At 37.5% G+C, this 23,407-nt stretch overlaps 1 protein-coding gene across 2 annotated transcripts in view; it reads left to right on the top strand.

The window, feature by feature from the left end:
• Positions 1–23,407, top strand: part of PCSK5 (proprotein convertase subtilisin/kexin type 5) — a 265,280-nt gene that overhangs the window by 165,595 nt on the left and 76,278 nt on the right. For both annotated transcript variants that reach the window (XM_054398161.1, XM_054398162.1), the window contains exons 11-18: positions 269–386; positions 1,432–1,620; positions 9,151–9,287; positions 16,754–16,897; positions 18,394–18,496; positions 18,957–19,150; positions 20,456–20,540; positions 22,936–23,033. In XM_054398161.1, the coding sequence (XP_054254136.1) occupies positions 269–386; positions 1,432–1,620; positions 9,151–9,287; positions 16,754–16,897; positions 18,394–18,496; positions 18,957–19,150; positions 20,456–20,540; positions 22,936–23,033 (1,068 nt within the window). The remainder of the gene's footprint in view (positions 1–268; positions 387–1,431; positions 1,621–9,150; positions 9,288–16,753; positions 16,898–18,393; positions 18,497–18,956; positions 19,151–20,455; positions 20,541–22,935; positions 23,034–23,407) is intronic.

Below are 23,407 nucleotides of genomic sequence, written 5' to 3'. Positions count from 1 at the left end.
CTGGTTCATGCTTCTTGTGGTATGTCAGTGTTACTAATACAAGTTGTTTACCACTACTGTAATAAAGCAGTTAATAGATGCAGAGAACTACTTAAAGTAATTATTATTTCTGGCAAGGAGATTTTTGAGCTTTGTGCAAAATCAAGGAAGAAGAAGGAACAAGGAGAAAAGACGTAGCTCCTGTTAGGATGTGGCTCTCTGGAACTGATCTGTGATGAAAAACAAGGTTTTATGCTATAATTGCAACCATTGTGTTCTTATCTTGCAGTGAGCCATCTCTATGGATTTGGACTGATGGATGCTGAAGCAATGGTGATAGAAGCAGAAAAATGGACAACAGTCCCTCCACAGCATGTGTGTGTGGAGAACACAGATCGGCAAATCAAGTAATACCCGCTGCCAAAACTCTTACTGACATAAAATTATGGAAAGAAATTTGATATAATTTACACCTCCCTTGCATTGTGTATAATGAGTCATTGTGAAAGCTGTACCGGGGATCTCTCACCTTCACAGATGTCATGTGATTTGCCTGTAAATGTTGTTCTCTGTAATGCTTGGAAAAAGGGTCCCAGATAAAAGAAAGCCCCAGAATTTGAAAGTCAAAAAAAAGCCAAGCTGGATAATGATTGATTTGGGTATAGATATGCACCAAAGAAGAAGAATATTTGGTTGACTATACTGCAGTTACCTTTGTAAGACCAGTACAGACTTGCCAGTCCAGGATATAACAAGCAAATACACTTTTTTTATTGAAATGCTGCATGATGTTGTTTTTCTCCATCTCAGGAGAGTCTCTAGCTCACAGGCTAAGATTAAACTGCTTGCTGCTTTCTAGGATAGCATGTCTGTAGAACCAAGTTCTGTTCAGTCCTAAGGCACACTTTCAAAGCATTAAAATTATTGTTTGATAAATATACTTGACAGACTTGGTACATAGCTGGTAGAACCTGCCATCAGACTGCGGTCATGCCAGTTTAAACCAGCTGATTGAGATGCTGTTCAGTACAGTTAGCATGTAATACTTGCTATTATGTAAGCAAAGATGCCAGGCTATGCCAGGCATTTCCTGGGGCTTAACAACCAGCTGTGATTCCATGACAATCCCAACAGTGCTCAGATGGCCACTAATCCACAAAAATGCTCTGTCCCAAAGGCTTATTCTTATTAGAAGGTTTTCAGTGTCCACTTTTAGCATGTGTACGTGCTTAACAGAAAGCCAGATAGATACAATCGGCTGCAGTAAAAAAATTACCCTATGGTGAAAGTGTCATCTAGAAGTAAGTGTTAAAACTAACAGTTATAGGCTGCTGACGTATGAGAAATGATTGTCCAACACCGTCATTTATTACTGAGCAAAAAAGATGTGGCTGTCTTATTTTACAGGAAAAGCAAGAAATGCTGATGTTGTTTTACATGCTTGTGTTATAGAACAATACGACCCGACAGCGTTGTCCGTTCAATTTACAAAGCCACTGGCTGTTCAGATAATCCCAACCACCACGTGATCTACCTGGAGCATGTCGTTGTGCGCGTCACTATTACACACCCTCGACGTGGAGACTTGGCAATTTACTTAACCTCTCCTTCTGGAACGAGGTCGCAGCTCTTGGCCAACAGGTATGCTACGACAATGCAGCTTCACAGTCCCATCAGCATGCAGAGCCTCCGCCAAGACTGGAAAACGAGCAAAGAACAGTCCGGGTCGATACAGCAGGCTCACTAGCAGACACAGGCTAATTATTTTTTCTGAGAGATGGGGAGGGTGAAGTGCAGATGAACTCAGAGATGGAAGTCTGTCTTTATCAATAGAAGAGTAGACTGTAAAGCTATTGCAGGGCATCATCTTCAGAACAAAGGTTAGCCAATTTTGATAGTCTCATGAGCCTCACCAATTATAAGATTACTGGAAAAGTGAAGAAACTAGTAACAGGCTCAGTGTTACAAAAAGAGGATGAATGGATGTGTTTCCACATACTACTGGCACCTACTTTTAATTTTTCTCCTTTCTGAGTAATTCTCTACTGCTATATTGTTTAAGCTTTTTGAATATAGTTATGATTCTTGGTGTTACCAGTTTTCATATCCTTTTTTACCCCTTGCATATTGAAGTATTATGCTTAAGCCATGAAACATTCCTAGTAGGACAGTGCTGAGAAGTTGCAGTTATACTTGGAAATTAATGGGTCCATTTGTAAATAGCCTATTAAAATGTTTAAAAGTCATACATTTCCTTCATCCTATAGATCTATGACAGGCACTTGCTTTTATATGTCCAGCCACTCTAACAACCACTAAGAAAGAGGAATTCTTTTTCTCATCCTGTCACCTGTGTTATGTTCTTGGAGAAAAAGGGACACTGCATCAGATTGTGTCTTCTTCTCCAGACTGGACTCAAATAGTGCAGTTTAAGTCCCTGGAGATGAGATGCATCATTAGTATTTGTCCTTAGCAAATTGAAAGACTTCCCAGTGATATTTCTATTTCTCTGGTCTACTAGCAGTTTTCTTGTAAGAAAACATTGGCAGTCCTTCCCAGATAAATCTTGCTAAAGCAGTGATCAAGAACACTGCCTTGTACCATAGATCATTAAAACATGTAAGAAACCCCAGAAACTCTCAAATTCTGCCTCATTTCCAGTGTGTTAAGTTACAGCTACAGTAAAAGATGTCTCTATACCTGTATGGATGGCTAGAAAATCTTTTTCCTGATGGGACCATAATATAATAGAGATTTTTTTTCCTTTGTGTCTAGCAGATTTAGATGACTGTCATTCTGCTGGACACAGACCATGTTCCCACACAGAAGTTAATGTTATGTATCTGAAAAACAGCAAAAGCTGTGACTGAATCCCTATGTTGTGAGGGCTCTTCTGCCATCACACTCTAATCTTCACAAAATTTTACAAACTCCGTTCTACTCCTTAGGGCTTTTAATGAATTGGGAGTGGCCTGCCTTCTAGGTTGCCTCTACAGCCACATTCCACCAGCCAGAAAATGATTTAATTTAACAGAAAACACTCTTCAAGATGCAGACATTAATTCATCAAATGGAGAAAATTTTGTCCTGGAATTTTGAATACCTCCTGTTTTTCATTACAAATGTTGTGACACACAACTTATGTATCTCCTTGCTGCACTGAACAAAGAATTTCCTCTCTGCTAACCACTAGGTATCCAAACAAAACAATTTCGTGTAAACCCAGTGGTCTTAACACAGCTGATTTTTAGCACTAGGCTTTCACATCTTGCAGCTGACTCACAGCAAGTGGGAGATGAAGGCATTCAAGTATTCACAGTTCACCTCTGGTGATGACTGGTATGTGGAATAGGTACAAAGTTTAATTCAATCAGTCTCTTTGTAACCCCTGCAACTTTGAAAGTAATTATATTCTCTACCTGTGATGAAAGGAGAGAACATACATATGTATATTAAAATAAACTGTTTCTTATCCTATATTATCAGAAGACTAACCAGAAAACAAAGAAACCTGAAAGGCATTTTAATGTTTTGCCACTTTGCAAAAACCAAATTATTCATGACAGAGCATACAGTCATACCAGAAAGTCCCTTCCTATACAAACTTCAGAGACTTGTCAGTCATTTTTGGCTGAATCAAACAACTCTGGGCTACTAATGTTAAGGAAAAAATTTTTTTTGCATGCTCTAGGACTGAAAGGACTAGAGGCTTCACAAGCCCTTCCTTAGGGCAATGCAACTGATACGAGTACAGTATTTTGCAAAATGATGTTTAGGTGTTTTGTCTTGCTGGAATAAAATCTTACAGTTCAGTGGTCTTGCAGTTAGTAGGATATCACTATGGTTGAGCGTATATGTTCTAGCATCACATTATAACATAAAACTCAGAGTGGGAGTGTTTTTATTCACTAATATGAAAATTTGATGTTAGTGAGGCATTTGATGTTTAAGGTATATTTAATGATTGCATCAGGATAAATGCATTCTAGTACAAGCAGCATGCAGGGGTGCATTGAAAGCAAGTGGTCTGGGGTGTTGTTTGTTTGTTTCTTTGCTTGTTTTCCATTGACAGAGGTCCCAGAGGCTGCTGTATGTTGCTACTACCTGATTGAGATGCTTTTGTCAGACATACAAGACTAATGCACACATACATGATTAACAACAGCAATACCAGCTGTTTTGACTGAGCCCAGGGAAGACCTCATTGTTTTACCATTACTCGTCTGGGTTTCATTTGAATCAGTGTGCTGGTAAAATGTCTTAAAGTGCAAAAGGTATACTTTACACATGTGCACTTCTTCTTCACCAATTCTGAAAGAAGAGTCATTTTGTAGTTTCTGGTACATTGACAAGCAGGTCTGTAAGGCAGTATCTGGCCTTTTTTCTGCATATTTTATCCTTAATGTTGGCATCCCCTAAAATGACTTCAGTAAGAAAACTTTTTAGTCAGAGGCGATGTGGATTCCTTTGCAGGCATTTGGTGGATTACACTGTCACTGGCTTGATCCTCATGTGCATTCTTCAAAAACTGCATTACAGGGAACATCTGCTTTGTTGTTTGGAAAGTACTAAACTTGATTACATTGGTTATACTGCAGCAGAGGAAAATACAGACTTGGAAAGTTCTGTCTGGTGTTAGGACGAGGCTACAGTTAAGTCCACAGGGGAACGGTATCCCATTTTAAAAAACAATTGGCCATTGGATTTGGCATCACGGGTTTATGAGTGTTTTTGAGATGTACCAAGGTCCATTCTAACAAACATTCTGTACAGGGGGGCTACAGAGGAGAAGCTAAGTACAAAGAGGGTAGAAGAAGCAAGCTGAGGGCTCATTTGTCTCCCACTGAAGTCCTTGTTTGGTTAATTCTTGCCTTTTAAATTTAAAGCAGCTGCTGCCATTTGAACTGCGTAACTGAAATTTTTTAACCACGTGGTGGCAAGTTTCCAGGCCACTAACTTCTGTGGCACTGACATTAATAATAGCTCTGTTCAGTAACAAAGAGAAGTATTTTCATGACCATCTTTTTCCTATCATGAAACCTGAGATAATCAGTAAATTTTAATAATACTCTCCTCTGCAGGAAACTCTTAGATCGAAACCAAGGTATTCTCCTCTAATCGTGCCAGTTTGCTTCATGAAAACTCTTGATGATAGAAGCAGAGGAAACCTTTTTGTTACGGGAGCATGTTTTGATTTCTAGACCAGTTTGTCTTACGTCTTTATTGCAGTTTTCACATCATACTCTAATAATAAAACTAATGTTTTATGTATCCAAATGTGATTTGAAGAATAGGGCCAGCTTCACCCTGAGTCTTACTGCTACAGTAACCGGAAAGGACTGTGGTGGTGTTATTGACTCCAGGACGTGCAAACAATAGTCCTCTGCTTGTGCTGTTTCTACAGGATGAAGCAGTTCCCAGAAAACTAGTTCTCCCAATTCATACATACTATATTTTATTTTATTCAAATTATCTGTATCTTATTTATCTTAATTTCCTCTTTTTTCTTTGTTTCTCTTGGGTGGGGAGGTGGTGAATAGACATCCCACTACCCTTCTACCAACCCTTCTATGATTCTTTGAACTGCAATTGCAATGTACCTCTAAAAATCTTCAGATTTAATACCCTGACAGTATCGGTTGTAGATAGGGTGGGGGCCTCCAGGGTTAGTACAGACTTGATGTAATTTTTTTAAAAAGTAAACCTTTTTGTGTCAAAGACCATAAAAAAATACTGTTGATTTCCTCAGCTCTGCAGAAAAGACAAACAAGGTCTGTGAGCAAAATAGTAAATGAATGCATGTAATGCTATCCTCCGTGTAACTCTATAACTGACCCTGAAATGATCTCAAAGAAAAATGTGAAAAAATGAAATGCAGTATATCTGAGAATTAGCTTGACATCAGCCTTTCTTTGATGACTGGGGCTAGTAAAGAATTAATCAGGAATCTGCAGAGTAGGATTTTAGAATTCAGCACATCAGCTTCGATTTTAGGGGAAGATTAAAACCTGTAATTAAAACTTTGGCCTAATTTTCCATAGTCAAAATGGGAGTGGAGACAAGTGGCTATGGACAAATTTAAGATCCAGCTAAATGTCTCAGCTTCTGAGATTTGTATTGAACCAAATAGAAAAGAGAGGAACTGTTTAAGATAGACTGAGCTAGAATGCCCAGGATTTCTACTTCCTGCAGATAGATTTGCCCCAGCTACTATTATGAGAATGAATTAGTCTTTTCCCAGCCTTATGAAAACCATCCCCACTTCAGTCTTAGTATAACGCTTACAACATTTAGTTTCACTTGGAACAAACTGGATTATGATGGCTGGTCAGTGTCCTTTACTGCCATTACACTAATCAGGTTCCTTTTCAAACTTAACATAGGGTTGGGAAACTCTGTATATATGGCATCAGGTTAATTCATGCTCTTGCATTAGGATTCCTTCCTGTTCAGAGTGAGGTTTATGAAGGTTTAGTTCAACAGGCAAGCATAGACATCATTTAAGACAGGTTTAGGTATCAGCCATGCAGCTGACTGAGCAGTGTGGTGTGTGGAGCTTACATACCATAAGTTCATGACCAGTGTCTTTAGGTCATGATGGAACATTTCAGACAGGTACATGTAGTCCCTGGGAACAAGCTCTCCATGTTTAAGGGTGATTGCTGTACTATTCACTCCAGCAGTACTGTTCAGTGGCAGGTACTGTATCCTATTGTTCATGCTACTGTTCTCCACACATGACAGGTCTGACATCACTGTTGTTTTGTAAAGCTAACTGTGTTAACGAGAACTAAAATGGATACATTTTAAATATGGCTTTAAGTGAATTTTCGGAAGTGTTAAGTGATATTCCCTGACACGTGGGTGAGAAAGCTGTTGAAGTGCCTGCATGCTCCCTGACTGTTTCTTTTTTTTCTGACTGCTTCAGTGAAGATATGCAAGGGTCTCACTGAAGCTTTGGTTAAGTCAGTTTGATCAGTCTGCAGTTCCTCAGGGACTACATCTGTTCTTTTGTTTTGTCTGTAGCTTTCTGACTTTGTGGTAGAATTTCTTGTAGAAACACAGTTCGTACATTAGGAGTCTCCAATTTAAAACTTTGTACAAATTCAAATATTTCTCCAATAAGCATTCTTTCTAAAAACTAGTCAATTTTCTGTGAAAGATTTTCCCCATTTTTGTGGGTGGGGATATGAAAGCTTGTAATTGCAGCTTGTAGCACTTTTTACATAAAGGTGGTTTTATATACCTATGATAGTCATAAGGGATTTTTGCCTCTTCCTCCCAAAATTCCTTACAAAAATACTACAATATTAAAGTGCAGATCTGACAGCAGTTTAAGTTTGGAAACTTGAAATCCTTAAACAAAAACTACTATGGGATATATTGGACTAATTACAGTAAAAACAAGCAGCAACTTTTGTTTCTGTGTTTGCGAATGGAAGCCCAGTGAATGCAGAACGTACAGTATAATTGCACAGTACTTAGAAAATACTATATAATTCAGTTTCCACAACAACAAAGAGGAGTAGTGCTGCTTTGATAGATTGACAGGATGTTTGGGAAGTAATGCATTACTTATTTTCATGTTTTAACCCCAGCTGGCAACTAAGCACCACCCAACTGCTCGCTCCCTCCCCGCTGTTGTGGTAGGGGTGACAATCAGAAGGATAGAAGTGAGAAAACTCACAGGTCAAGATAAGGACAATTTAATAGGTAAATCAAAAGCCACACACAACACAACATAACGTGAGAGAAAATTGGCTTTGGGATGAGTCCTGTAAAGAGCACCAAGTGTGCAGGTTGATGCAGGTCAATACAGGTCCTGTTGCAGTAAGTGTGGATATACAGTGCTTGACCCCATGACTCTGACTGACCAGAGTTTTCAGCAAGAAGTATGGTGTGGCAGTTTCTAACAGAAATTGACACGTACTCACATAGCTACAAAAGTATCCCACTTTCCAATTTTTGCTGAACGTCACAACCTCTTGAGAATAAAGCTTGGCATTAACTTAGAAAATAACAGTAAGAAATCAAGTGATACCAAATACAGTAATAATTCTGTAGTCTAATATAAGATTTGTTGGGAGAGGCATTTTAATCTATTGGATTTTCTACTGTAGAGATCTCATTCTACGAAAAATATTTAAGCATACCTATTACCAGTGGAATTTCTACACATAAAGACCAAACTAAAAGAGTGATAGATATACATACATATATATATGTGTGTGTGTGTTGAGCTGTGTTGTTTTATTGGAGGTAACAGTCTTAATTGGACTGCACCTACAATCAATAGCTTTGGGGTACTAAGCAAGACAATATAAGCACTGATTAAAAGTGTAAATTCTCTTATGTCTTTCCAAAATCTCATTAATAAATTCCAGGTTTAGGCAATAAAATCTTTGGTCAGTCCTTCTTCCCCTTTCCCCATGCAGTCAGCATCAAATTGCCACCTCTGAACTGGGTCCCCATACTAGAAGTTATCACAATCCAGGCCTAAGCTCCAGCCTCTTGACCCATGACCTAGGTAATTAAATTATGGTATTGTTGCTAGTTAGATGAAACCATCAGATGCCATCAGTCTCTACATTTTACCCAGACTCAATTCTATCAAGTTTTTGAAGGGAGTGATACCTTCATCATTTGAGGATTGAGACCAGTGTCTCAAGTTACATTTTATTTCCTCACAAGAAGCCACATATATTGAATTGCTAATACTGTCTCGGTCACTTAATACTATTTATTGTTTTTAAACCCCTTTTAAGTATTTCACCCTTTTAAAATATTTCAATCTAAGGCAAAAAATAAATGTCACAGAAATTTTCCAGCTTCCAAGTTCTTTGTATTTACACGTGTCTTCTCCCAAGACACATGAATCTTATTAAACAGTATTAGCAATTTCAAGTTTGAGGTTATTTTTGCAAAGATTCTTTTTCCATTCTCTTTCACATTACGACAACTGATGGCCTGTGAAGAGGCTCTTCCATCAAAGCAACAAGAAACTGTTTAATGTATTAAAATATGTGTGGGAAAACCTTCATAAATAATTTTATGTAAAGGCACAGGTGAATGAACTGGCTAATCAGAATATGATTCAAGAATTCTCAAACTTAGAGGCATAGATACCCAATAAAAATGATTCACTTAAAATAATATCATGGTTTGTCTTAGGCTGTTTGACCATTCCATGGAAGGATTTAAAAACTGGGAATTCATGACTACTCACTGCTGGAGTGAAAAAGCAGCAGGTGACTGGATCTTAGAAATCTGTGACACGCCATCACAGCTGAGAAATTTCAAGACTCCAGGTATGACTTTAATATTTATTTAGGCTCAATGTATTCAGAAGAATGCTTGCAGTTGCTAATACTGCCTTGACTGTTTTCATTGATTTTAGTGTGAAGGCAATGCTGTGAAGAGCATTATTTTTAATTTCAGTTATCAATGCACTCTTCATTTTTGTGTTGCTGTTATTTTCTATCTAAGCCACGGTTTTCTTTCATCCTCAACTTGTTTCTGGTTTCCATGGGGAATCATCTTCTCCGGGGGTAAACTGCCCTCTGGCCTGCAGTCGTGTGTATTGCCTCAAAGTATAAAAAATTACTCTGGCCATTTAAAGCTACGTTGTACTAGACCTGAATTCTTCAGAGACAGAACCCTGTAGCATGTGACAGATTATCAAGAGTCAGTGCTTTAATCAAAGCCAAGTCTTTACTAGGCACAGTTATCATGGAAGAAGGTACAAAACTCCATGAAACTGTATGAGTCACATTTGAAAGAAGTTACAGTATCTCGATATGCTGACATCTGTTCTTACGGGTGTTGAGTACAGATTTATCAGACAATTCTTCAACATAAGTTAGAGCACACCAGAGTGACTCTGCTGTTATTCGTATTGGCTGTGGTTTTCAAGGCTGACATAGGGCCCGTATTTACTTTTTCTATATCTGCCTTTTAGGGATTTGGGTTTGTATTTTCTTTTCATTGTATTTTTTATCCTACCCATAAGAAAAAGTCACATTTTTGGGTGTTCATACAACTAGAAAATCCCACTATACAAGAGGAATAAATTCACAGCTTGCTACCCCTGATAGCTTGAATTGTGCTCCTGTGTGCATTAAAGGATTTTAATGCTGCAGACTTTCTTCTGTTTTTAATTCTCACTGCACAGTTTCATTTCATTCATGTATTCCAGTATGAGCACTTTTAAAAAAACAAGAGATTGAGAAAAGGGCTTTCAAACAGAGTCACAGCAGTACATGTTTTCTTCTGTCTGCTCATTGTGAGAGATTAGTATATACTTTGCCCTTGGTCTTACAGAAAATTTAAACTTCAAAAAACATTTTGAAACAGGTACATTATATGTAGACAAAAATGCTACTGTTTGTGCATGAATACTGTGCATGAAGTCCTTCCTTCCAAGTCCCACATGAAAGTTGGTGGAAGCTCTTTAATAAAAATACTCAAAGGTGAAATATCACTTGCACAAATAGTCTAGACTGAAACTTGATACAGAGATAAATACTACTGATGTACTGGAAATCATTTATCATTAAATCTAAATTAACACTTGCTCTGATTGGACAGCATGTCAGAATTCATTAATATTACATTGGAAGAGACAAATCTAGTTGATTACTGCTTTCTGATAAAAATTAACTATAACAGTTCAGCTACAATATATATTTGGGCTTACACTGACATTTATAATATAATTAATTTATAATTCAGTGAAGTCAAAGAAACTCTTCCAAAAGCAGTAAGAGTTTTTTAACTGATTTGCTAAAAATAATTTCTCAGTTTTAAGACACAGATGTTAAAGTACTTAAAGCTATAAAAATGCGTTATTGTGAACCTAACAATAGGGGACTTTTAAGTATGTTTGTTCCTGAATTAGAAGGTTTCATTATTTCTACTACATGAAAAAACACACATTAAAGAATGTTGACTAAAATGCAAACTAAAGTGTGTAAAAGCTTTGATTTTTAATTAAGAAAGGCTACTGTCACAGGGCATGTGCATGTGGCTGGCTGTTCTAGAAACCTGTGAGTTGTTTCAGTTCTATTTTGTCTAAGGAAGGTCCTTTAATGTTCAACCACCAGATGTGGAAATGGAATACTTTGTTGTCCTCTTTGTTGAAATTTGGTTCATTAAATTATTCACATTGGAACGTGCAGTTCACCTGTTCAAGACAGATCTGCGTTTCTGGGAGGACAGCTGGTCCAGTCACTCCTGCAGTTTACAAGCTCATAGATTCACAGATTCATATCCCTCAGGACTGAGAGGAAGCCAGGGCACAGGAGAAATTCTAATGTGTGAGCACATAGTTGTCCAGTCTCCTTCTTGTTCTAAGTGGTGCATAGGCCAAACTCACCTTGGTTTATACATTTTACTTTGGACAGAAATGAACCTTTTAATTTCAGAATTACGACAAAATTGAAGTCCTGACTTCATGCTGCTTAGATAATTTTCTGTCTGAAAAATCTAACACAAAGATCAGCCCCACTCAGCTGCTGTAGAAACTGATGGAATTGAATGAGAATTTTCGTTTGTTATTTCTGCTCTTCATTAGCAAATTTGTGTCCTTTGTAATGTAGCATGGTGGCAAGATAAGCAATCTCTCTGCTTTTTAAACATGTTTCTCTGCCTGTCTATCAAATCATATTCTCTTTTGCCTGCTTCAGTTGCTTATTTACCCTGAATTTTTCTAGGATGTTAAACCAGCAGTAGTAAGTGTTATAGTTATTGTTATCAATATTTTATAGGTGCAATGATTAATAAAATATTAATAACTGTATTAATTAAAAAATCCCATGGAAAATATTAATAAAACCTATTTACTGCTTTGAAATATTCGGTTGTGGAACAGATATCTCACCAGCAGGAATGTGTAACAATTTAAACAATATTAGCAAAAAAAAACAGAAACAACAAACAGTAATTTAAACTGTAAAGAAAAAAAACATTGGCAACATGCCAGCTTTGCCCACGAGGGGAAGGACTCTAGAATCCTCTAGGGCAACAGACCTTTTAACAGATGCTTATAAAAATCAGATTTGCTAGGTTGCTCACTGCAAATTGCTCTTTAGTCCAGTACATTCAGTTGCCATGTTTATAATCCACAGATTACGGTACCATGGGGCATATGCAGGGATTAAAACAAAAACACGAAATGGTGTCAAACAAGTGAATGCTGAAAGAGTACAGTTTCACTTTCTGTTGGATTTTGCAGCTTGTTACTGTAGCACAGACATGGGGAAAGCTTCTGTCTCCGAAGGCTTTGTAGCTGACAGCTTTGTGGAAAAGTGGTTGCTGCTGAGACTTGCGGGACTCTGCAGTGCTGCTGCTGGTCTCTGGAGTGGTGCCTCCACCTCCATAGAGAGGCAACTCTCTTCCTCAGTTCATGGGATGCTGCAGGTTCTGGGGTGTGTTAAATGCTGCTGAAAGCAGGTTTCGGGGTGCAGGCTGTGGGCATGCAGGTTTCCCAGTGCTGGTAGTGCTGCGGAGTTTGCAGAGTGCTGGACGGGAGCAGTCTCTGCAGCTCTGGGCTTGTCAGCTCTGTAGCTTTGCCTGTTCTGGAGAGGCTCTTCAGCTGCAATCTATGCAGCAGTTCTTGTTGCTTCTTCCCATAAAACAAAACTGTCCCAGGGCCTTGGCTCCTCCAGGGTTAGTCCTTTGGCCCGGCAAGACACATCTGTCTGCTCCTGGGCTTTTATTTTCCACGCGTTACTGCGAGGGGCACTTGCGTCTTTCTGGGTAAACAGAGGCACAGCATGGATTCCAAATTGCAAGGCAAGTGAGGTTTGGCTTCTTCAGCTTGTAGGATATGGCTTGTGGCTTCTCTCCCAGATCTTAGGCAAGGCACAGCAAAGCACTCACCCTTTGGTCTAGTATTTATAGGTTTGCAGAGACAAGGATGGCCAGTGGCCACAAAGATGAAGAGATAGAAACCTGATACTTTAACCTATAGAATCAGGTTTTCTCCAAACGTGGCCAAAGTCACACACACCTGGCCCAGGGCATGTTCAGACAAGCCTGGGCCACATGGGCAATCTCCTGAAAAACCAGAGCTCCTGGCTCCGGCTCCATTATCTGGTTCAGGGCATATCTGAGGCTTTGTTCTTTCAGGACAGTAAGACAAAATTTTTAAGACCTCTTATGTAATATGAAACTAGTAAGTCCCTATGGATGACCAAAGTAATTGGTGTGATTTTTCAAGACTGCTGAATATTGAACAACTTTTTACTAATCTTCTCACCATGGTTTTGCAGTGGTGAAAGGTTCTTATCTAAGTAATGTTCTTTGCAACAGTAAGTGCAGAGTGAAGTTTCCAGTACACTAAAAAGGGATATTCATTAAAAAGTTTCTTCCTGCACACTCCTATTTAAATACACAGTTGTATAGGTCTTACTGATTCGTTGACATCAGTACCTCTTCTCAATGCTACCATGTCTAATCTATGAGGCTGACTTCTTTTGCTTTGTGATCACTAAAGCCTGAAGGCCCAACTCTGGAAGAAAAAGGGCAGTAAGGCCAGGAAATGTGGAGAAAGTAAACCTACTCAACCAAGATTCAGTCTGGTTGTGAATTTGGTTCCTGATTCATTATATACTGTCTAGCAGTACATCCCCAAACTTTCTAGAGTGGTGGTTGCCTTGTGATGGAAGCTGTTCAGTAGCACTTTGATTCAGAAAGATTTGAAAGTGCCTACTATATATTAGTGGTGAACAATCTCAGCTGTTTGGGCATGTTGGGATTTGTCTCCAGAGTGAACAGACCGTGAAGTAAACAAAAGATCTTCAACACAATTTATGGCACCTCTCAGGTTTATCATCATATCCTGAAGTGTTATCACATCAGTATCACCATCATGCCTGTTTCTTGGTTATATTGTGTGCCTGTGTTTTTTTAGCTATTTGAAAGGTCTTAAAATTAAGAGCTGTAGTTTTTCTGTAATCAAATTGAGAACAAAGGGCCAACATGTTATCATATCCCTGCATTGCCAAGGTAATGCCACATCTGTTACCTATAAAGAAGTGCAGAGTCCAGTTCATAAAAGTAGTGTGTGATTCCTGCATTTAATTCTGTAGAGTTTAATTCTGTAGGTGGACATGTGCTTGCTGTGAAACACATACAATCTTTCTCCTATACATAGCAATATGGGACCTCTGTTCCATGCTAAATACAAGCAATGTAAAGGATAAATTTAGCCAAATTAAATGATGGAATCATCCAAAGATGAGGAAAGAAATATTTTGGCTTAAATGTGCACACTGTATTTATTTGTTGTAACAGAACATGTGTGAATGTATATATACTTGTTTATTGAAATATTTTCATCATGCAAATTAAACCTGCCTTGAGGCAGACTTCATTTATTTACTGGCAAGTCAAATTACTTTTTCCTCTCTTTATTTAATGAACCATTCTTAAAAGGCAACTAATCTCCTGAGAAACCCTTCATTATTCCCCTTGCTGCCTGCCCTTTTGTACTAAGTATATATTCAAAGCTCCAGTGCTTCTTGCAGTAATGATAGTACTTTCCATGTGTGTGAAGTCCAGACACAATACACCAGGCCTGAGGAGAATCTCTACCTGTGGATATTCTCAGTAGGTTCTTGAAAATAATTTTTTCAAGTATTCAGTATTTTTTACGAGTGTTGTGGAATAAATATAAGATCAGCCCTTGCTAAGTTTAGTAATCTTTGGAGAATAATAATAATGAGAATGAAGAATTCTGAATAACTTAACAAAACACACATTTTGTTGTTGCATATGATGTATTGTGTTCCATATTCCATAGAAGTAAGTTAAAACATGAAAAAGAATAGCAACTATACTTCGAGAAGCTGTAGCTTTGAAAAGGTTGTAGAGATGATACCGTATCTGGTTAAAAACTAGCTTCTTGTGTGACTCCCTTCCTCAAAAGCACCTTTAATGATGGAGCTGGATCACTCTAAAGAACATTGAAAGGCAACTTATTCACCCCATGTCTGTATGGGAAGAAAATACATCATCTGAGTCTTTTTAATCTAGAGAGGACTAAAGAGCTACACAGCTGTGAGCTAGCGGTAGGAAAAGAAAAATTGAAAGCAAGAGGCATACAGTTTCACAGCCAAGGTAGTTAGACGGATTGTAGTTTGGCAGCAGCTGTGATAGACTCTTCATCGGTTAACTTTTTTAAATCAGAATTTAATTTCTCTTTTTAAAAAAGTAAAGCTTTGCTTTAGCTGTTAAAAGTTGAAATCTGCTATGTAAAACATCTGTCATGTGATGCAGTCTCTTGTCTGTAGCTTCTTCTGAAAAACTCAGTATATGACCAGAGAAGGTTTCATATGAAACTGTAGAAATTTCTGCCTCAGAAGGATTAAAAATGGTTGGCAAGAAACAAATAGGTAACAGAGATTCCCTTCTTTAACCCTGATATGAACCATTTGCAAGAACTGAGCTATCATCTGTCAGGTAATGGTTTTGCTTATTGTTGCTAACTGCTTGAATGATGAATGTAAAAGCAGAGACATGATGTATTGTCATGGCCATGTCCATGGAGAATACCAACTGAGAAAAACAGAATAAATCACTTCTAAAGGTTCATTTGCTTGCACAGGTTTAAAAAGTCACGGTGAACAATATGAAACCTCAAATCATCAAGCATCATTAAAAGGAAAGAAAGAAGATAGCTTGAATTTAACTTTACATGACTTGAGAAGAGACATACCTGGGTCACATTTCTTTATAAACACTAGTCTCAGAGAAGAGTGTTTTAATACAGGACAGCCTCCAAAACGAGATCTTTCAAATTCAGAAAAATAAATACTCCCTGCTCTTATTTCCTTTCTCTTCTTATGAGAATTTGACATTTACAACTAGCTACTCCAACACAGACCAAATTTAAGTTCATCTTTTCAAGGAACGATGTGCTTGTTATGCTTACTTTAGGTCTGAGTACTTTTTTCCTCTTTTACAGAATTAATTGACTGTATAGTATAGACAGAAAGATAGGGACTGGATGGTTGCGCTTCCCTGAACTGGTAATTTAATACACATTTGTCTTTTTGTTCTTCCAGAAAAAAAACACTTGCCAAAAAGTCAGATAATGCTGCAGGCAGGCAAACTGTTTTGCATTTCTTCACTCAAGGGATAAAATATTAGTTATGAATGCAGGCGATGCAACAATATATCTGTCAAATAACTAGGGCAAATAAAAAAGAAATTATGATGATTTGGGAGCAGACACTGGTGTTCTACCATAGAGGTTTTATAATAAGTTTTAATCCTGTTAATTGAGATGTGTCTTGTCAGCCAATGAACAGTATTTTTGAGTAATAAAAGAATATTACCCTTTTCTTAAGTCAGAATTCTGAATATAGCTATTCACCTAAAAGATCTCAAATAATAATTACTGGATACTTAGTGTTCTGAAGGCAAGTGAAACCAGAGCAAAAAAATCCTCATTGGGTGTTGTGTACATTTTCCAAATAATTATATGGTCAAAGGTGTTATTGCTTATTGTTTAACTGAGTTCAACCAGTGGAGCAAATATTTACAGGAAATACAAGAGGCTGGTAAAAAAAATCTGATTGAACAAAGTATGCTTTCTCTGTTTACAGTGAAGCAGCAATTATGCTGTCTGTAGTTAACTGAAGACATTGATTTGAAAAGCAACACCTTTAATACCTACTCACAAAGTCCTGTTTAAAAGTGATATGTTTTTATAAGTCAATAGAAAACAGAAATAGTTTCTAAACTTAGATTTTAAATGTTTAACTTCTAGGTAAACTGAAAGAGTGGTCCTTAGTACTGTATGGAACATCTATTCAGCCTTACTCGCCAAGAAACGATTTTCCAAAAGTGGAAAGAGTGCGCTCTAGTCCAGTTGAAGACCCAACAGAAGATTATGGAACAGATGACTATTCAGGTACGTACGTTTGTTTACTGTGATTGTGTGTTTATTGAACAGATATTAGGTTGAGGGAGTGACTTGAGACTCTGCATATGTAAAATGTACAGTGGAGTCAGTTCTTAATTTAAGATCAGAATTGTTTGTTGTATAATTTAGATATTTTCGTATCATCCTTCTCAGTTTGTAAGCATATAGTTACATATTTTTAAGATAGACTTAACATACTATGAAGAATGCACAGCTTTTATATAAGTATATAAAAATACATATACATATGTATGAACATGTACCTGTGAAGAACATTACCTTCTACATATGTGTTGGTTAATCTCTGTTGAAATTTTTCAGCCTTATGTGTTTTTCAGCCTTTGAGATTTTATATTAGATTTTCAGCCCTGCAAAAAAAGTATAGTTGGTAGTTCCCTATGTGTGATGCAATATTAGGAGCATTATATGGATGGTTAGGGCTGATGAATGTTAAGTATAGCTCTGCCAAGCAAACTGCAGGATAAAGTTCAGTTTAGACATTTTTGTTACTACAATCTTCTGACACAGTATGTCAGACCCACGGTCTCTATTTTAGACTGAGTGCTGTTGAACTGCTTGTTTTGGTAGGTGATTAAACACTACTATCTCTGCTGTAAAGATCACTAACTTCTTAAGTTTTTGTAAAGCGTATTTGCTTTACTTCAAGTTTACCCAATGTTAAGATAAATTTCAAGGTGGCTGGCAGACTCAACACATTTCAGTCACAATAGAGCAGTGATCCTGAAAGCTATAACTTCACCCATGGGCTGTATTCACCTACATAAAGGCATAGAGTTCCCTCTTCCTGTAGCAGGAAGGATGTTTTTGAAAACTGTAAGAGAATTATAGACTATCTAGACTTGAAGGGACCCTTAAGGGTCATCAAGTCCAGCGTGAGTGTTGATGAGATGGAAGACTTGCTAGTCAGCAAGTGTTAGCTGATACTTTTGCAATATGTGGCAGCACAGAACAAAGCTCCTACGGGCCCTGGTGGCTGGTTCAATTGGGTTGTGCTATCTGTTTGGATCAGTTGCTACCAAGATGGTAACCAGAGTAGCTACTGATCATGTTGTTTGTCATTTATGTTGAGCTACTTATAGTAAGTGATTTTTCTAATTACTCCTTGTTATGAATTCCAGAAACATTTGCGCATTTCTGAATAAAACTCAGAATTACTTGTTACTCATCAGGAAAGCATCTGTTTGAATCCAGAAATAGTTGCTATTTGATAGGTTTTATAAAGGGTGCCACGCTTGCCAAAAATTATAAGCTGCTGTGAATAAATACTGAGGCCAGGATTTGCAAGGTCTTCAGGTACTGTAAGAACTTCTCTTTTTGATGAAGCCAAATTGCTATTTGGAATTTAGTCAAACAGGAAAACAGAATAATTGCAGTCTGTATTAAAATACCATGTTTTACATGGTGCTAAGTACTAAATAGGACATTTTAATCCCATTCTCCCCTGTATTTTTGTTTTATTACAGGTCCCTGCAATGCAGAATGCAGTAAAGTAGGGTGTGATGGGCCAGGACCAGATCATTGTACTGACTGTCTTCACTACTACTACAAATCTAAAAACAATACTCGGTAAGACCAAGAGAAAAAAAATCTTTACTTCATAGATTTCTAAGTGCATGTCTTCACTTCCTTTCCTCTTCTCTTTGCTGCAGTTGTAGCTACTTCATTTTACGCTGAATTTGACAAATTTTCTTAGGACTGGAAAATGAAAAACAAACTAGCTAATCAGGATTTCAAGTACAGCCTTCAAACACCCTTCTCTGATTATTTCTGCATCTCCTAAGTATTTTTTTTAAGAGACTGTATGTATATAACTGTGATATCTGCTACAACTTCTGTAGTTGAGTTGAAACAAGACTGGAACAAATGTAGGTGGTCAAAAATGATACTGTTTTATGACTGTCTGACAAGGCAGATCATTAGAAAAGCAGCAACACTGTGAATACTTCTGCTTTGCAGTCATGGTCCAGGAATGTGATGGCAGGTTATTTCATTAACGACTCTGCCTTCTTTTCCCTGCTGTCTGCAGGATCTGTGTTTCGACCTGCCCACCTGGTCACTACAATGCAGACAAGAAACGCTGTAAAAAATGCTCACCCAATTGTGAAACCTGTGTTGGAGGCCACAGTGACCAGTGCATGACCTGTAAATCTGGCTACTACCTGAATGAAGTAACCAATAGCTGTATTACCAACTGCCCTGATGGGTTTTACCTGGATAAGAGTTAGTATTTCTTGTTGTTTCTTTATTGCGGGCTACCAAACTGAATCTGGGGAGGTCGCTGGAATACTGATGAGCAGAGGAAGCATATGCTGATGTGTCTATCTCTTATCCTATTCCTTTTATTAACTTGTTGCCAAGTGTGATCAGGAATCTACTCCAAACCTGGAGTTTGGAGAGAGGACAGGACAGAGCAAGACAGAGCAGGTTATTACTACCCCAGAAAAGGACAGGCAGCACCCACAATCTCAGCCTAAGGCATTTCTTATCATGGGATACGGCACCAGTCAGAAGAGAGAGCTTCTCAGATGTAAAATATGGCCACAATTATTGTTTGACAGACGTAAGTACATGCAGTAATGGGATGACCCAGGAACAGTAAGACCCTCCTGTGATTGCCAAGTAGACTGCCTATGTTTAATTGCCAGCTTCGGCTAGCGAAAGTGCTTAGGCATATATTCACATGCTTAAAACTTCAGTGACCTCATTTAGCTTTAGACACAACATTAGAAGATAAATATATGCTCAGGACCATTGTTCACCTAGGTAGCTAACCTTTTGCTTTCTACATCATGACACTGTGTAGACATTCTTGAGAACTCTTAAAAGACAATACTTCAATTCTTTTATTTCTCACTCTGTAAAAACTACAGTAAAAATAATTCCTTTCCATTTAAGGTGGACTGATGAAAATTTTGGATTAAAGGTAAAGATCAAGTTTTTTGTTGCCAAAAATCTAAATGGCATTGAATCTCAAAGAACAGGTTTGAAGAGAGAAGGACATCTCTTAAAGTAGGGAGCTCTTGTCATGAAAATGCAGTTGTTAAATAATATGTGTTGACTTTGTTAAGATTAAGATCAGACCTATTCATGCAGTATGTGTTCAAGCACCAAGTCAGGAAGACAGGGCAGACTGCTTTCGTGAAAGCGTAAGAGGTAAATTGCTGTATGGTCTCTGGAACACATGGCAATCATTACTGTGTATCACTGCTAAATGAAAAAACTATTTAAGTCCATATTATGAATAGCTAATGTAAAATGTTTATGAAGATTTTTTAATGACCTCAAAGCACATTTTTCTCAGGGTAGAACTATAACTTCAAATGTTTAAAATAGATTAAACCATTTGATGTTTGGTGGAAAAAGCTAATGATAGGAAGAATTGTCCTATTTTAGTCTAGCTTGCTGCTTCCCTTCCTGATGGCAAGCTAGAAAGCAAGTAAGTTGTGTAGTAATACATCTATATATTTTTATTAAACATAGCCGACCAAGGTTTTTTCTGGGCTGTGTCCTTTTTTTCCTTTGCAGATAAGATCATTTGCCGAAAATGTAGTGAAAACTGTAAAACATGTGTTGAATTCCAAATCTGCACAGAATGCAAACATGGCCTAAGGTAAGGAAACGATGGATTTGCTAAACATGAAGCCTGAAAGAGGCTTACAAGGCTGTGGATATGCAGTGAAGAACATCGGATAGCTATTTAGCCTTGTGGGCCCCATTTCATGTGTTCCATCACTGTTTATTTTGCAATGTAGTGTTTGTGTGTGCTACTGTTGTTCTAGTTCAGCTGACAAGAGATTTTGAGAAGACCTTTCATTTCAGATAATGTAAAAGCCACAGTCTTATCAAAAGCTGGCTTCTTCACCTTTTTTACCTGCGGTGTGGCAGTCAACTATTACTTTAGAGGTAGAGCTGATGAATCATATCAATCTTTTTGAATCACTCCTGTAATATTGAGAAACTATTTTCTTATCTTTATTTTATTTTTTCATACATTCAGTCATTCACTTATCTCAAGAACCTCAGGCTCAATCCTATTACAATAGAATGTGCACAGATTTTAAACAGTAGTAGGTACTCTTTCTTCATCGAGGCAGTTAATCATGCTTGAAGCTGATGGGTGGAATCTGCAAAGCAGTTCCTTTATGAATGAATAACCTTTTGATCCAAGCAGCAAAGGTCAAAAATCTTATAAAATTCATGACAGAATGTGTGCTGGGTTTATGCCACAAAAAATACAAAGTCAGTATTTAGTATCTGTAGGGGTTCTTCTTGTGGAACAGAAGTGTTCTGCGAATGTTTTAGCACTGAGCTTTTACCTTCTATCAAAGTGAGTTTTCATGTCTTAATAAAAGCTGAATGTTGTTTACTTCTGAGACATCAATAGCTGGACTCCTTTACATTTTGTGAAGTTACCATTTCTGCATATTTATGTTACATCTAGATTTTCCAAGTGCCTTGTTACCAGTGTCTATTTTCTTTAAAAGCAACTCTTTGAAAAGGAAGTATGATCTAAGGGGAAGGAAAGCATGGTATGGGATCATAACATTGGTCTGTTTACACTCTCCATGAAATAGGAGTATCTACTTCCCTTTTAAAATATTATTAAATTCGCAGTCCATATTAGGATCTGAGGGAATTTTAACAGATTCAGAATGACATTCTGTGCATCTGCAAAACCAAAGATTACATAGATCTGGGACTTTATAGGACACAGTTGCTACAGGAAAGGTATTCCCACATTTCCTTTATTTCTCAGGAACTGAATAACCCATTAACTCAAACAGCGGTTTGTAGTGTGGCTGAAGACAGTAGACAAATCCATTCAGTGCGAGAAGGAGAAATTTAAATAGAAAAAAAAATCAAAAGAACCCAAACTTCATATTTTACTGTGTAATATTAGCAAACTGGGATTGATTTTTGGTCATGTCTTGAAAAAACACCGTATGTGGGTGTGACAGAAAAATGAGGCCTTGCAGGATATGCATTACATATTCCACAGTTGCTGAAACTTACTGCATTTTCTTGGCAGAGTTATCAGTGGGCAGGGCTTTGGGTGGGATTTGGAAAACCTGGATTTCACTTCTGATTCTGTTACTGACCCATTAAATAAATTTGGGCAAATTGTTAGTTTTCCTATCAATAAAAACACAATAATGCTACTTGCCTTGTAAAGCATTTTCAAGTACGTGACTAAGGAAAAATCATAAGACAGCAGATGTTGTTAGGTTTGTTGAGTGGCTAATTCAATTTTTGTAAACCGGGACCATATACACTCTTGGGAATTTCCAGTGATGCTGAGCACACAAAAGTTTTGCGAGATCCAATGTGTAAAACAGGGTTAGAACTCAGTAATCCCCAAAAATGAAGAGCATTTTTAGAGAAACAGTTAAATTGTATGAAAGCTGAGGTCCTACAGAAGACGGCAAACATGGCAGAAAAGCACTAGCTTAAAAAAAACAAAAATGAAAAACTGCACTATAGGCATTTTGTAAAATGAAAACATAAACAGCCATTTAGAAGAAGGCCTGGAAATTTCACTCTTTTTGCTGTTTATTATTCCTCTGTTACTCACTCTGTCATGAAATCTTGACATATCTCTGAAGCCACTCAGAACTGTGACTGAGTTAGGAAGTTTCAAAGGAAACTGCAACTGCAGAAAGAGGTGGTGATTTCCTTCACTGTGAATCTATTCTTAACCTGTGCTACAACATAGAACCAGGAGATGCTGCTGACCTCTAAAGAGTATCATGAGATCTTATTAACAAGTCCCTTATTAGTTCTTTTAATACAGTGATGCTGACCCTGTGCCACATTCCTAGTGGGTAATTACATTTTACAGGCATAAATGTTTAGTACTCTGGCATTGTTTGTTTGATCCTGTCCCCTATTACCTAGTAGTATTTGTGAGTTTGTAAACAGCATCTTTATTTCACCAAGTATAATACTGCATTCCTCTGTTGTTGTTATCTGCCCAAACATTGTGCTTGTTTTCCTCTTTACAATAGTTTGCACGGCACTAAATGTGCTATCCGTTGTGAAGAAGGGAAGTACCATAACGGCAGAGATTGTGAACCATGTCACCGTTCCTGTGCAACATGTGCAGGTACCCCACTGGCATTTATCTTCATTTTTCCCTTTCCTTTATGTTTTTAGCTCTGATTTTACTATTAGCATGATTAAGTATAAAAACTTAATTCTCTTGAGAATATTTAATATATTTTAAATACATCAGATTTCATCTGATAAAAAAACGTAAGTTTCTAGTTTTCTAATTCAAAGTGTGCATGCACTCTTTTTTGTCCCTCATAGTAGAGCTCATTCTATTTTCCAGTAATGCTCTCAATTTTCTTTCACAAAAAGCTGTACTGAAAAGCTTTTTCTTTCAGAAAACGATAGCCTGAAATTATGTAACGTTTATTCTGTGTATCATAATTACTTATTGTTACTCTTTGAAAGAAAGTAGTCAAAGCCTAGACT

The sequence above is a fragment of the Indicator indicator genome, chromosome Z (genome assembly GCF_027791375.1).
Source record: "Indicator indicator isolate 239-I01 chromosome Z, UM_Iind_1.1, whole genome shotgun sequence".
Classification (NCBI taxonomy): Eukaryota; Metazoa; Chordata; class Aves; order Piciformes; family Indicatoridae; genus Indicator; species Indicator indicator.
This window is presented reverse-complemented; position numbering and strand designations above follow the sequence as displayed.